The following is a 14607-nucleotide window of genomic DNA, read 5'->3' as shown; positions in this document are numbered from 1 at the left end:
GCTTATCGATTCCGGTTCTTAACGGTTCCCTATTTCGGTTCCAAAATGGTATAAAATAACTTAAATAAGAGGTCAAATGTTTATTTAACAAAAAAGCTCAATGTCAATTTGAGTATATATATAATGTACAATGAATAGTGTAACATCCTCTCCTTTATTGAGCCATTTGTGGATAATATAGTGATTATTTTAAATATAATATATCTATTCTGTATTTACCCAGGACAATAGTGTTGTAGGCTACTTCTCTTACTACTAACTACTGACAATGACAAATAAAAGCATGTCTGAGATCTGAGAGCAACACACACAAACACACACACACACACACAAATTAGCATCGCTAATGGGGGGGGGGCATCTCCAGCCGATAGGTGAGAACGGCTTTGCCGACGTGCGAATGGTGGGATCATTGAAAACAAAGGCGGCTTGCAGAAATGTGCATGCTGCCAGAGTAGGCTATCATTTGTTGTTTTTCTTGTTTTTTCGCCACCTCTCTTCGACAGTTCGACTGCAAGCTCTAAAGTTAATTAGAGTTTAGTTTAATTAATTTAGAGTCTAAACTAATTGAGCCTCTGGAGTCTGGACCCTACGCCGTGATCACACACACAGACACACACACACACACACACAAATTGAATTATTGTAATGGGTACCCGGTACCCAGGCACGTTCGGTTCGGTACATACTTGGTCCCGAGTTTCGGGACCCACCCCTAGTTGCACATACTCGGAATGTCCTCATTTAACCCGTCCTAATTACTACAGGAGTAGGAGCAGTGAGCAGCCAGAGATCAGCGCCTTTACTGCCTTGATCTGGCTGGAGTACAGTATGTCACTAACATGCATGTACATTCTTTGGGAAGGCAGGAAACAGGAGCACCCGGAGGAAACCCGCATGACCATTGGGAGAACTTGCAAATGTCACACAGAAAGGCCCCATTTGGGTTCACACCCGGGAGCCTCTTGCCGTGACAGTGCTAACCACTGATTCAAAAAGGAATTGTTATGCACATCCCGATGGTCACTGCCTGGTGCAGGACAAAAAAAGAAAAAAGAGAGCCATTTGCTCAAAATAATATAGTGTATTATTTATTTTGAGCATACAGCTGCCCAAGTTTTTATACACTCGCATTTGTAAACATGCACTGTGAAAATATAACATCCTGTCTAAAATCAAATACTATACACCACTGGATATCTAAAACAAAATCCGGTTCAAAACAGGCTGGAGCCAAATCCACCGAAGATGACCGACAAACTTAGTGTAGCGTTGCAGTGCTAGGACAGTGATCACAGCGCACAAAACACTTAGACATACTTAGGCGAAGAACGACTATAGAACGGAGCCTGGAGGATCCCTGCTGGCAGAACCATCTCATTTTTGGTAGGGTTGTAATATGCATTCACAGTGGGAGGGGTCATACTCCATCTGTAAAAACAAGGGACACAAAACAACCATGTGAGGCTAAGATCAGGATCATCACAAGCATGGAGTACCGTCTAAAATTGGCTACAAAATACAAATCCGTTTGGAGGGCCTGGGAGCTCTGATCTGTGCCTCTACACTACATCCTAATTCCACACAAAGGTCAGCTCGCGAAGACACGTCGGTTGCTGGGAATGATCAAGGACAGCAGCAGTATTCCATAGAGTCAGCAGAATAGGAATTTGGGCCTGCCGGAGCATAATATGACCTCCTCTCTGGCAAAGAGGGATAGTGGGGGGTAGGGGGTGGGCCACAGGGCAACTCACTGGTTTCTATTGGGAGTTTTCCTCAACTGGTCCGCGGTCACTCTGGCAGAGAAGTTGTAGTACTGCATGACGTTTTGGAAATAAAGGTCCGACACCACCTCAAACTGAAGGAGAGAGGAAGTAAAGGAAGAATCAAGATGGAGTGTATGTATTTTACAGTAGACTGGTGACATGAAATGTCTAGCAGATACAGAACTGTCGTAAATTCACCTACATCATTGAAACCTTTGTCCAGCTTTGTGGAATTCATGATAAACTGTGGATATCCAACCATGTTGTATATCGCATCCGCCTGGAAGTAAAAAGACAGAACATTATTTTTACAACTAAATTGTACTGACACCAGATGGCGCTGAAGAGTTACAGTAAAACCCTTAGACTGCAGATACCCTGGCTTCAGGTCACCAAGGAGAACAGAAAGGAAAAATCTTTGGTTTAGAAATTCAGGCAACATCATTCCCCCCATACCTTTTCTTTTGCTGCTTTCTTAGTCTCAGAGTCCATCCAGCTTACGTGCTTCAAGCTTTCTTCAAATGCCTGTTTGATTTCTGAGACCATATCTTCAGCCTGGAGGACAGTGCAGGATACAAGGGAAGTCAGGAAACACATAATCATCTCACAGTTGGTGAGTGGTACTGGGTACTTCTTTGAAACACTTACAATGGCCTTGCTGTCCTCTGCAAACGTGGCCTTGACAAACATGGCCCCAAGAGCAAAGCCCAGGCCACTGTCCGTGTCACTGACGCACAGCTTCCAGCGGGGTGTGCAGCTCTGGAACAGTAAACATACACACAAAAGATGTTAACTGCTTTCAACCTGGTGTCCCTATTTTTGGCATGTCATATAGATGGAACTCCTGCTGCTTAGGTTTCATGTCTTGACATACATCTATTGTGTCGGTGATGCCTTCCTTACTATTGGTTGACAATGTAGCCTGTGGGATATGGGGTGGGGATAATTTAACCTATTATCCTATTGTCCATTTTATGGAGAGAAACATTGATCTATGAACTCACAATGTTGTCAGCTTGTAGATATATTTGGTGTAAAGGGGGGAAAAATATGGAAAAAAGGGGACTGATGTTTTAAAGAAATACATGATCTTATGGCTCTCTAGCTTGGAGGCAGACATGGGTCTTCCTCTCTCTGCGCCTGTGGGCGTGGAGGTGTTTCCGTCTGAAAGGGATGACTGTTGTTTTTGTGAGGCTGGCAGAAAGGCTACAATAGGTCAGGTCAGCCCCACTCCCCTAACCCCTCCTCAACATCTAGGAGGTCTATTTATAATAAACACTGAAACCAGCCCAGCACTACGTTCACAGACCAACTTGTCTATGGAAGCTGTATTTTTCCATGGTGAAACTTTGGCTGGTGTTAATCTTACATTTTTAATATTGTTTGTTTCATATATCTAGGGTGGGGGTGCGGGGTCAAAATTGATTCATTGTAGTTCGTAGTTTCGTAGTTTAATAATTTACTTACTTTTAGTTTAATAATTGTGTGAGGAAATATATGATCGCTGTTGGGCAGAAACCTTGTGCTTCCATATAATTATGTGCATTCATTCAATTACTTTGTCGTACGACAGTGTCAAGCAAATGTAGCAAAAATAGCCGATCAACAAGCTCACAACACGTCACATTGCAGCTTGTAGAACTATAATTTTAGTTTTTTGTAATGAAAATTAAGTTAATTAGGTGTGTCTGTGGGTGTAATATCGAACCAGTGAAAAGTATTAACAATACCTTAAAGAATAATTCTACATTGGAACACAGGTTATTTTTTTCTTTTCCTCAAAAGTAACCGTTCTGGACATGCAAGGTTTCCACCAACAGCGACGATATACAATATAATGACCACAAATGATTCATCCTCATAATTAAACTAGTTAGTCTAAGTTGAGGCTCTCTTGTTCAATTTGAAAACACAGACCTCTTGTTAAAGTGAAGGAAAATAGGGAGTTGGAGGGAGCTGGGCAGAGGTATGGAGGAAACAATGACATAAGGAAAAAGAAAATGATAAAGAAAGTAGAACTGCTCTGGGAAAGCGCTGTTGTGATCAAGTGGACAGGCACAACTGGACACACACAGACAATGATAAACACACAAAGTGCACACACACACACACACACACAAAGTGCACACACACACACAGGCCAAGAAAGTACTCTGTTTGTTAATTGTTATTACAGCATGACCCTAGCGGAAAACAGGGCCGAGGGAACAGGATCTTGCTCTGATAAGGGCTAGGGTTCACAGTAGACCTCACAGTGAAGCAGCTTATAATATGTCAGCTATCTACTAGAACCCAGCAGCACAAATTGATTGTCTAGTTGATTTAATGACCGTGTAATGATGACAGCTATTAATATTTTAGACGTGTCTAATTAACCCCAGGTTTGAAGTTGCTGACAATTTGCACTTACTACGGTAATCTGCTATGGGAGTTCAATTCACAGAGGGCCTAAATGTTGCAGTATAGCTGCTAATGTATTTCCATCTACATGCTCATGCAAATGTGTTCTCTGGTGCGTAGCATGCACAAATACTGGGACAGTAGGCCAATTCTAACACCCTCTTCATGTAGCAGACTGGCATCTTGCCAATTTCTTTGTCAGCTTACAGTTTTGGCACAGCCAATGACTTGCCAAAACTCTGGGTGGTGAAGTACACCTAACTCTCTCTCTCTAACCATGCAAAGGCAAACTAACAACAGTACAAGCTAATATCTGAGTTATACTGTGTGCTCTGTGTGTCGGCGTCACACACGCGGCACACCGAAAAATAGCAGCTCACAACACTTCGAGCTGCAATGGAGTGTGAGCTTGTAGCTTGGCTATCTTCCGTGCGAGAGACGACCACGTGCAACTAAGTATAACTCAGGCAGAGTGAAATAAATATTTGACAAAGTGAAATAAATATTTAGATCTGTTATCCACCACCATCATGTCCACTAGTAGGGTTTGTCCTTGTATGCACGTTAAGGCAAGCTACCTCACGTTACAGAAACAGGAGATACCGGTAAGTTCCTGACCTTATTATGTGCCACATGGCTCAGGACTTGTTGGACCCCAAGTCTACTTCACTTACTTATAAATGAAAGTATTATATCATTTACCAGGTTTTTGTTTGTTTGTTTATTTGCTACTTCCGCATGTACAGTATATCTATTAGCACCACTATGGAACTGGTTGTCAACATGGGGTCCAACAGTAGCCTGATTATCAGGCTGTAGCTTTCTTGAAGCTTCAAGAGATGCAGTCCACTCAGAGAGTGGGCGGGGTCTTTGGGCTGGATCCAGGCTAGTCCAACAGGGGTACTTCCAAGGGTTCCCCAGTTAAGTTATTGTTAGTTAGGAACCAAATACACTTGTATGGGTCTGTAACTCTGACCGTATACATTTGTATACTGTCAAGAATTACAGACCATTTGGTCAGGGTAGATTGGGGTCCCAGAGATAATCACTGTATTAAATTGGCTGTCTGTGGTCTAATAATGCATATCAAACTGGGGGTACTTGGGAAAAGAAGAAGAAAAGGTTGAGAATCACTGCCTATGCCACGTTTAACTGATCCCTAACTCTTACCTTCTTAGTTCCGTACATCACTTCAAGGAATCGCTGCTCTGCATCCTGGAACCTTTGGTCCAAAATGGACACCATCTTTCTCACCACTTTCATAATCATGTAGTTGTTCAGGAGGCTGCGAAGACAAATGCATATATTGTTTATTTCTTCTGCTCTTCTTCTTATGCGTTCTGAGTGGAAACTTTGCCAGCGTGAATTTCAATTGTGATCACATTACAGATCTAAAGGTATAAAAAGAGGTTGAAATTATTTTTCATGCAGCTCCAGCGCACATCAAAGGCGAGGCACGGCTGAACAGAGCTCATTAATTAATGGTGAGACTGAACTCCTGTTGCCAAAGGACTGAATCACTAATTCTGTACACACGCAGACAAGAAAACTTCGACTTCTCTTGGTGGGAGTTGACTTGTGTTAAATGAAGTTGACCCCGGGGGGTTCGCCAACTTTTTGGGGGGCCCCCAAATTATTAAAAGAAAAAACTGAATGGCTGGAAAAGAGAAATGAAGAGTTTACATAGTACATGCATAAACTTTCCTTAATGATTATATCTGGTTTCAGTATTTATTAATGATGTATTTTCACTATTATGGTTATTGTAGCGGTCAATTTGTATTGGGGGTGGGGAGGGGGAGTGGCGGGGCCAAAGCATTTCTGGGGGTTCAAAAACGTTGAGAACATCTAGCATAGCATAGTTAGACAACCCACAAGCTCGGGTGGTGGTCAGGGACACCAGAGCACCATTAAAAGCAAGGCTTTTAATGCGTGGCCCCCTGTGCCCCCCACAAAATGACCGGAACTACTTAATATTTCACCAAAACCAGAGCAGAAGTCCCACCACGAGACTATCAATTAATACAGTTACAACCACTATATTAAAGTATTTCATACAACTTAAGTTAAAACAATCTGAACCATCCCTTTAACCACTGCGCCACCCAAGCACCAGCAAGGCTTTTGTTTCTGTATTTATTTGTATCGTTTTCAGCTTCCAGGGGCCTGTTTCACGAAACTTGGATTAGAGATTAAGCCGGGATTTAACACATATCCTGGCTTAATATATCCTGGATCAGCGATTAACCGGTTTCATGAAAGCTGGTTAATCTTGCCAGATTAATTTAACCAGTTAACCTGGATATGTTGAGGCTTGATTAGGTTTCATGAAAGTGATGCTACATTAGTTACCATGGAAACTAATGCTTTGGATTTAGCCTGCTCCGGACCAGGCTAACAGCCAGGTTTAACCTAATCCTGATGTCTTTACTGTTCATTAAGCAGTCAAACTGATCACAAACCAATGATGTTTTCCAGACTTATTCAATTATTATGAGTTTATGTTGCCTTATTTGGCAAATATGAGGCGTGTGGGGACAAGATGACGTACATTTTCCCTTCATTGTCAATGGCATTTAATGTTTGTGTTGCAGACATTTTGTGGGGACAAAAGCTGTATATGAGGGGCCTTCAAAAATGGTGAAAAGCTGCGCTATAACAGGCTGTTCTGGAAAATTTGGGGCAGAGGTTCATCGTTGGCAACTTGGCATCCATCGAACGAGTTAACTGTGCCGGAGATTTACTGTACACACACACACGGACGGACAAAACATACTCTCCCCATGCCTTCGGCTGGTGGAGAAAATAATAAGAATGAAACACACAGATAGTGGTGTAAAAACTGTACATCTATAAAAGCACACACCAACCATGTAGGCAAATAGATGTTAAATGGTGTGCATACTGTAATGCTGATTGAGGTAGGTGAATAAAATGACTATGACCAACATCTGACCTTTTGTTTGTGTTTGTGATGATGTCAGAGACCTTCTGGAGGTACTCCTTGGCATAAACAACCACTGGCTCAGTGTCGTTTAGGGACACGGGAGCAAAAACCTCCATCAGGAAAGGCATCCAGTCCACTGCCGGGGCCAAAGTCTACAAAACAGAGATAAAACACACGTTTGTAGATATTTTGATTTTGATTTTTTTTTCTTCCATCAGCACATTTGTTGGCAAACAAACTATCCCTTCCGCGAAACATGTTAAAGGTTAAAGCAACAGTTACAATCCAGGACTTTAATGTTATTTTAATCAATCCGAGTTAATTGATGGTGTCTTTCCCTGCTAAACACGAGAAGCCATCAGCTGTTTTTTTCATGTTCGTCACTGGCCATCATGGAATATTTTCCGACATTAGGACATGGGATCGCGCTATTTTAAGGCACACGTTCGTGCAATGGAGCGACGTGCACCATCGAGTGATTCTTCAAAGGTTAGTGAAAAACATCGGCAGTGAAGGGGGTTTTAGGATCGATTCATTTGGCAATAACTGTGTCAATACATTGACCCAAAAGTGACAAAACGAAGTATTTCTTTGCTTGTGATGAAAGTCTTCCAGGTTGGTCCCACAGAAGTCGCCTCGGAAAACATGGAAAACGAGTGTTGATCAATGAAATACATTTTTGGGAATTGCATCGTCTAATTTCTCGCTTCAAATGTTTTCAAAAACATTCTTGAGAGCAACTTTTAGTTGTAAATGACATTATGTGTTTGTTTCCATGGCTGATATATGTTGGATACAGGATACGGACACAGCATAAAATCCAAGCAGTGTAGCCAGGTGCTCTGAGGCTTTGATTAGACCTGTTATAGAGATCGGTCTTTATCAAGAATGGCAGTAAAAGTATGTAAAGCAGAGAGCTCACTGGATTCAATGTTTTATTTTATTGGACACTAGATGTAGGCTACCATCATCTTTATTGTAGTTCAGACAATTTGTTTTATTTTCTTATTGTCAAGGTAGCCAAGGAAAAGACCAAAACCTCTAATGCAAGTACCTTCTACCTAGCCAAGATGTAGTTCATATCCAGAAGTCATATACAGTAACAAAGATTTTTATTAAGTCAAAGTTAATTAGTTAAAATAAGTCACAGAGCCTTACAGTTTCTTTGGTCAGTCTTTCCTGGAACAGGAAGCGACATGATTGCTTTTTCATTCTCCGTTTCAAGAAGACTTGAGTGTAAAGAAGGCAATGCGCATACTCAAGAACAACGCTGATCCTGAAATAGTACAATATCTTAATTTAACAATAGAATATTAGCATTTTGTGCGTACAGTATGCTGTTTCATGTATGTCCATGGACGCTTTCTCCCACGCTTTGTCCATGAAACTGAATTTGGCGGTGTACACCGATGGCTAGCTGACCAGAGCCATGGAAAAATTTTAATTATGTCAGCCTTATTATCCTTTAACCCTCATGTCCCTATTCTGGTCCTGTCACAATAGGCGAACATTTGTGAAAAATAGGCGAAAAGGATTTAGTTCAAAAAAGAAAAAAAGGAGGCGGTGAAGTTATGTTGGGTTTAAGTGGTTAAAAAAAGAGCAGATATGTGTCATCTTTTAATTACACAGTGTGCAGTTTTGATTTATTTTATTTTCATTCAATACTAAAAACCCATCTTGTATGAACATATCGTATGGTTTTGATTACTAATGTGTGCAGTTGCAATCATTTGATAATGTGGTCACACGGTTGCCACTCACTGCTAGATCCCTGGCCTCCATCTTGTGGTAAATGAGCTCCTCGTCTCTTCTCTCTTCCTGGGGAACAGTGATGTTGGCTAGGGAGATTTCCAAGTCCACAATCTCCGACATCAGCGTTCTAGACGTCTGCTCGGAGCCTCCTAGAAGGACTCCCAATTCCACCAGGAAGTCCAGGTATGCCGTCAGATACTGCAAAGTTGCCAGAGCCAAGGGTGGGGGTGTTAGCAGCGAACATTGATTCAATTCAATTAAGACAATAAGCTTATGTAAATACAGACTACTACAAACACAGAGTTATTCCCTTGGAGCATGAGACATTTATTAGTTCTTAATTTTCTGTTTAAGTGGGGTAACGTCTACAATGACCCCTTGGGATATTTTCTTAACTATATTAAATTAAATATAGTGTGTGTGTGTGTGTGTGTGTGTGTGTGTGTGTGTGTGTGTGTGTGTGTGTGTCTGTGCGTGCGTTACACCACATAAGTACTTTAAGTCAGTATTTTATTTTAAAGTATTATTCTCATCCGATTCGGACTCTGCATCAGGGTTTTTATTTGCTTATTTTATCTAATACGTCCCCCAACCAGAATGTTTGGGTTGCCTCTCAACAATGTTCCTACAGTACAATAATATTTACAGTGTAACAGACATAGCCACTTTTATACAGATATCCCACAATAGTAGCCTTAAAAAAGTCCATCATTAACTCTTTCCCCCCCCCAAGTCCATATATATACGTACGTCGATGCTAGGTGGCGTCATATCCCAGGTCCGTATATATATACGTACCCCAATACTCCGTCTATATAATGGTTTAGTCCTACGGAAGCTTTTAACATTGGTCCAGCAGAACACCATTCCATGTCCATACCTTTTATACAGAACAACAATGCGGAATAACGCCATTCCCTCCATTCCGCTTTGACAATTCCAGCCTTGAAAGGCTGTGTAAAAGGGGCTTATTTACAACAAAACACTGCAACCAAACAATTTGTTACCTTTTCATTGGCTGTTTTGTTGAGGTAGTAATCCCTCGAGGGTAATCCAAGGCTTGACTGGTCAACCTACAATTAAGAGAAATATCTTATGACTTGCAGTTCAAAACCCACTACGGTCATTCACAAGACCTAAAGTCTAAAGAAAATCCAACCAGATGAGTAGAGTAAAGACTATAATTTTAACTCAACCAAGAACCTCATTTACATGTCCGATGATCAACTACCTCACCTGGATTATGTTACTGTTGGAGTTCTTGGAGTCAGTGCTGATGAACACAGTGAAGAATGGCGAGGTGCGGTAGTTGGCCGACACAGTGCGCAGAACCTCTTGGAAGTTGTCTTTGTTCCAGGGTCCATTAAGGGCCCATCCTCCTGTCTGAAACAAGGAAGACTTTAGAGAGACACTCGTAGCAGCTGCTCACATACGCAGAGATGTACAGTATGTGGAGCCAATTTACAAGAAAATACATTTTCTCGGGAGAAATGCCAAAGAAATTGAAACCATTTAGAGTTGAGACAGGATGAGGACATCGCTTTTAGCAGATGAAAGCACCTGATTGATGAGCTCTTGCAACGGCTGAGCCCCCAACTCCTCGATTTTGGCCTCGTTCATGCAGGCCTGGTAATACCTCTGGGCCTTTTCTTCAGCTTCACTCAGACCTTTCATCGTAGTATTTTCTGTAAAAGAAAGGATACAAAAACCAAACAAAACAATGAAAATCAAGCCGGTGCACATAATACATCTTTACTGTAAGCAAGAGCAGCAGAGGACAGCTGCACTGTGACAAGAGGACGATTACCCAATAAACTCTTCATTACAAGCATGTTGTGCTCCCAGAGGTTACTGAAAGGACCCGAACGAGATTTGCCCTCAGCAAGGGGGTTGTTCTTCACCCATCCACCGCAAGCAAAGTTGTAGAAGTCATGGCAGGGGTCCACGGTGCGGTCCAGATTTCCCATCACCGTGCTGGCCACTGTTATACATGGCTCTGTCAAGCATAGGCCAGGGTGAGCTGGAAACAAGGGAGAGGGATTCAAATAAATGGATGTTTTAATACATTTGTTGATGCAGGGATAGCAGACTGATCACAGACACTGTTTCACATTCACATACATTTGTAGTTGATCTCTTGGTAACTGTAAATGCAACCGTCACCTTAGGCAGAGTTGGTGGTTACAGTATAGGGGTCCGGGGACCTCCATGTTAGAGAGAAGGGCATTTCTAACTCATTTCCACACTCTCTCTAGACACATTCTTCTCTTGCAAAGCCTGTACGTCATCAGCCTGTTTATATAGACAACACTTATATAGACAACACTAATCTTCAAACCTTTATACAAATTGGAGGTGCAGCGAGCATGGTGGGAGATCCAAACAGATAGGGATCTTTTCATACCATCTGGAACCCATAACTCTCTAAAAGGTTAAATAAATAATCCAAGATATTGATGCCGGAGAGAACTAACTTATTTTTACATAATTAGTTGGCTGTGGGTAAAGGGCTCTCTTGCTTTCCAGATTCTTACAGTTCAATTAGCATCAACCCTCTGAGTGAGGCCAAGAGCGGCAGGTCCTTGTACCTCTACATTCCCCATGGGACCTCTTCTGCTGTCACACCAACATGTGCAAGTACACATGATCCATCAGAGTTACCCTCCTGTTCACGAGTTATGATATCATTGTTTAATTCGGCAAATCGCCGTTTTTTTCCACATGATTTTGCAACCCATTTTTTCACCCAGTGTCAATTATCCAATGTAATCCTGGGTGCTACACTTCCTCTGCCAACCTGGGGGGGGGGGGGGGGGGGGGGGGGGGGGGGGGGGGGGGGGGGGGGGCATGCTTCCTTCAGTGCAGGGGGAGGTAGTTTAGAGACCAGGATTACTGCATGTTTTTTATCAGGGTACCTACCCTATAGGGGACACAGGGAGAACATGCGAACTCCACACAGAAAGGCCCTTTCGCCAACCCCACCTTGGGTATGGACACTGATGACACGGAGGAGAGAACACACCCTCAGTGCCCACAGAGTCCCCATCGGGAATCAAACCCAGGACCTTCTAGCTGTGAGGCGACAGCACTAACGACTGTGCCACCGTGCCCCCTAATTTGCAGTTTTTAATATGTTTTAAGTCTTGCATGGTTTCCCTTGGACAGAGTGGGATAGGTGACGCGTTCGGATGACGTAAACGGAAAAACATCAGTCACACTGGCTTGCTAGGGCTTCTGGGAAATGGAGGCCCAATGCATTCCTAATAGTAGTTTGGATTATTTTTCAACACGACGAACAACGATCACACCATTTTAAGGCGGATTTTCATGAAGCAATGGTGGCAGGGTGGTTCTTCAAAGGTTAATGAAAAACTAGGCAGTCAAATGGAGATTGCGATGTTTTTATCCCACAGTAAAACTATTAAGATCCAATGCATCTTCTTTCCATATACCACAGTCTTGATATGTTGATGTATTGATGTTTGTAACAATATTGATGATTGGTGGTATTGTAGATATAATTGTTATGCATCTTTTTAACTGATTAAACTTTTGTTGTATAGCACATTGGTCAACATTTGTTGTTTTTAAATGCTTTATAAATCAAATTGACTTGCCTTGATAGGGATGGAAACCGATGTAAAATTGTTGTTATCTTTTGTAACCCCAGCGCAAAAATACTGTATATATCTGAAAATGATAAGTCACAGAAGCAACATAATTGAGCTGGTAAAAAACAGAATGCAGAAGCCAACCTTTGTGGCTTTCATAACCGCAAGCCAAATCTGTCCTTTGGGACTTTAGCATTGCTTTTGTGCTTGGATGACAGCCTGAATGTTTTTTTCTTAGTGGGGATAGAATATAATAGGCCATGGCGTCTTTTGTATGATATGGTACTCTATCTAGAATATTCAAGAGCTTTTTGGGAAGAAACTATTTGAAGGGCTATGTGAGTGGCTTTTGGTCATTCTATGTTATTTGGGAACCGAGTATGGACATTTTGGATATGTTCTGAGGTATAATAATGTTTGGCCTGTAAGCACATTCAGCACATTCTGGCTAAATTGAAAACTAGCTTGTTTTGCATGTGAAGCCGTTTCAACTCACATTTTTCGGAACAATATTTTTAAATGTCTGGCGAAGTCTAAAGGCCCTGACAGTTAAAGCACCAGTGACACTCGTGTCAGTGACGTTCGCATCAATGACGCGCGTCATGTGAGGCCACTTTGTCACCATAATTGCACAAGAATTATTAATGATTTTAACCGCAATGACCAAAATGGAACAAGCGAGGTTCGGTAACACTAACACATGCATGCACGCGCACACATGTGCACGCTCAGAGAGTACTCTTTCTGTTGTGTTTGCACTTCGACCGGAAAAGCTGAGCTCTTGAACTTGAAGCTTGATCCTTCACATCACATCAAATCACATCATTGCATGTGCACACGCTCGTGCATACACACGCACATGAGCGATCGTCGATTGAAGGAACCTCTTTATTTATTAACCCACAATTTCAAAATGTATTCTATTTACTTGCATAATGGGGATACTTTAGTGTTGTCATGTGCTTTTACCTTGCAGACGTCACCTCTTGTAATTTAATCCCCGGGGAAACACACACGGAGTTGCACCACTCACGTCACACGGGTGTGATTTTCTTTTTCTTCACGTAACTCTTGATTAAGTATGGAATACAATTGAGGACAACCCAGCTCTTATGGTAGGTGACCTATACTAGAGAGCTCAATGACGTGCTGAAACAATTTCCTGTGTCAGACCGTATATGGCCTAAAATAGAGACAGAGACAAAGGTCTGAGAGGAGATCAGGTTAGCGCCCTAAGGAGCATCTATTGTTGTTCCTTTCATTATGGCAAAGGGTGATTTGTCAAGGGTGGAATAATGGAAGGAAGTGGCATTTAGTTTCCCTTATGAAACTAAATGCCATGATATGAGGAAACCAACGATGAGGAGAATTTGACTGGAAGTGACGTTAAACCCACAAGTCATTTTTGCATGACGAATAATCTTATTCAAAGGACGGCCTCTTGGTTGTGTTTAGTGTAGCAGGAGTCACTAAATGTGTGATCAGTACACAGACTCAATACATAATCAATTGTACAAACATGTAATGAACACCTTAATCGAGTTTGATGCCTTTGCACAAGTCATGGCTCAGTAGCCTTGGCCCATTTCCTCCCCCCATACTCTCTTTCAATTGAAGTAGATTTAACAGCTGGAATGAAGCGTTCGTGGCTCTCAGGAGCACAGTTGATTTCATAGATTTCCTAATAGTTTGTGCAATAAGCTTTCAAGTGTATTCTGCATTTAGCCTCTGAGTGTTACAGTTCAGCTGCCTCCTAATAATTCTGTCAGCATTATGTCAACAAGCATGTCACCTGGCAATAATTTCAACTCACTCTGTTTGTAGAAAATCCCTGTGGTGATGAGAGATATGAACAAGGCAACTGACAGAAGGCACACTCCAACCAGAAGCTTCTTCTCAATCTGTGTCTTCTGTGTCCAGCATTTAGGAGCATGGCCATCCCGGAGAGTTACCTGCAGGTGCGCACACGCACACACACACACACACACACACTTGTATTAATACAACCATTTAAATGTTACAGGTTCAATTCAACATGATTCAAACCCGCCGACCCAAATAGTCCATTTCAAAATAGGAACAAACTAAGGTGAACGTGTTGCAATCTCAGTCTATTCAATTTGCAGTTTGG

The 14607-nt window shown here is 42.0% G+C and overlaps 1 protein-coding gene across 5 annotated transcripts in view; it reads right to left on the bottom strand.

The window, feature by feature from the left end:
- Positions 1-14607, bottom strand: part of ece1 (endothelin converting enzyme 1) — a 35525-nt gene that overhangs the window by 5700 nt on the left and 15218 nt on the right. For 4 of the 5 annotated variants that reach the window (XM_083770547.1, XM_083770548.1, XM_083770546.1 and 1 more), the window contains 13 exons: positions 14290-14428; positions 10673-10885; positions 10426-10550; positions 10102-10248; positions 9873-9938; positions 8875-9063; positions 7123-7265; positions 5337-5451; positions 2415-2525; positions 2223-2321; positions 1969-2046; positions 1755-1858; positions 1321-1431 (listed from right to left, as the gene is read on the bottom strand). In XM_083770547.1, the coding sequence (XP_083626673.1) occupies positions 1321-1431; positions 1755-1858; positions 1969-2046; positions 2223-2321; positions 2415-2525; positions 5337-5451; positions 7123-7265; positions 8875-9063; positions 9873-9938; positions 10102-10248; positions 10426-10550; positions 10673-10885; positions 14290-14428 (1640 nt within the window). Of the gene's footprint in view, positions 1-1320; positions 1432-1754; positions 1859-1968; positions 2047-2222; positions 2526-5336; positions 5452-7122; positions 7266-8874; positions 9064-9872; positions 9939-10101; positions 10249-10425; positions 10551-10672; positions 10886-14289; positions 14429-14607 lie in introns of all 5 variants that reach the window. The other variant, XM_083770545.1, reaches the window with a different exon arrangement.

The sequence above is a fragment of the Protomyctophum parallelum genome (genome assembly GCF_964188405.1).
Source record: "Protomyctophum parallelum genome assembly, chromosome: 8".
In the NCBI taxonomy this organism is placed as follows: domain Eukaryota; kingdom Metazoa; phylum Chordata; class Actinopteri; order Myctophiformes; family Myctophidae; genus Protomyctophum; species Protomyctophum parallelum.
The sequence above is the reverse complement of the archived record's forward strand: the minus strand, read 5'-3'. Positions and strand labels throughout refer to the sequence as shown.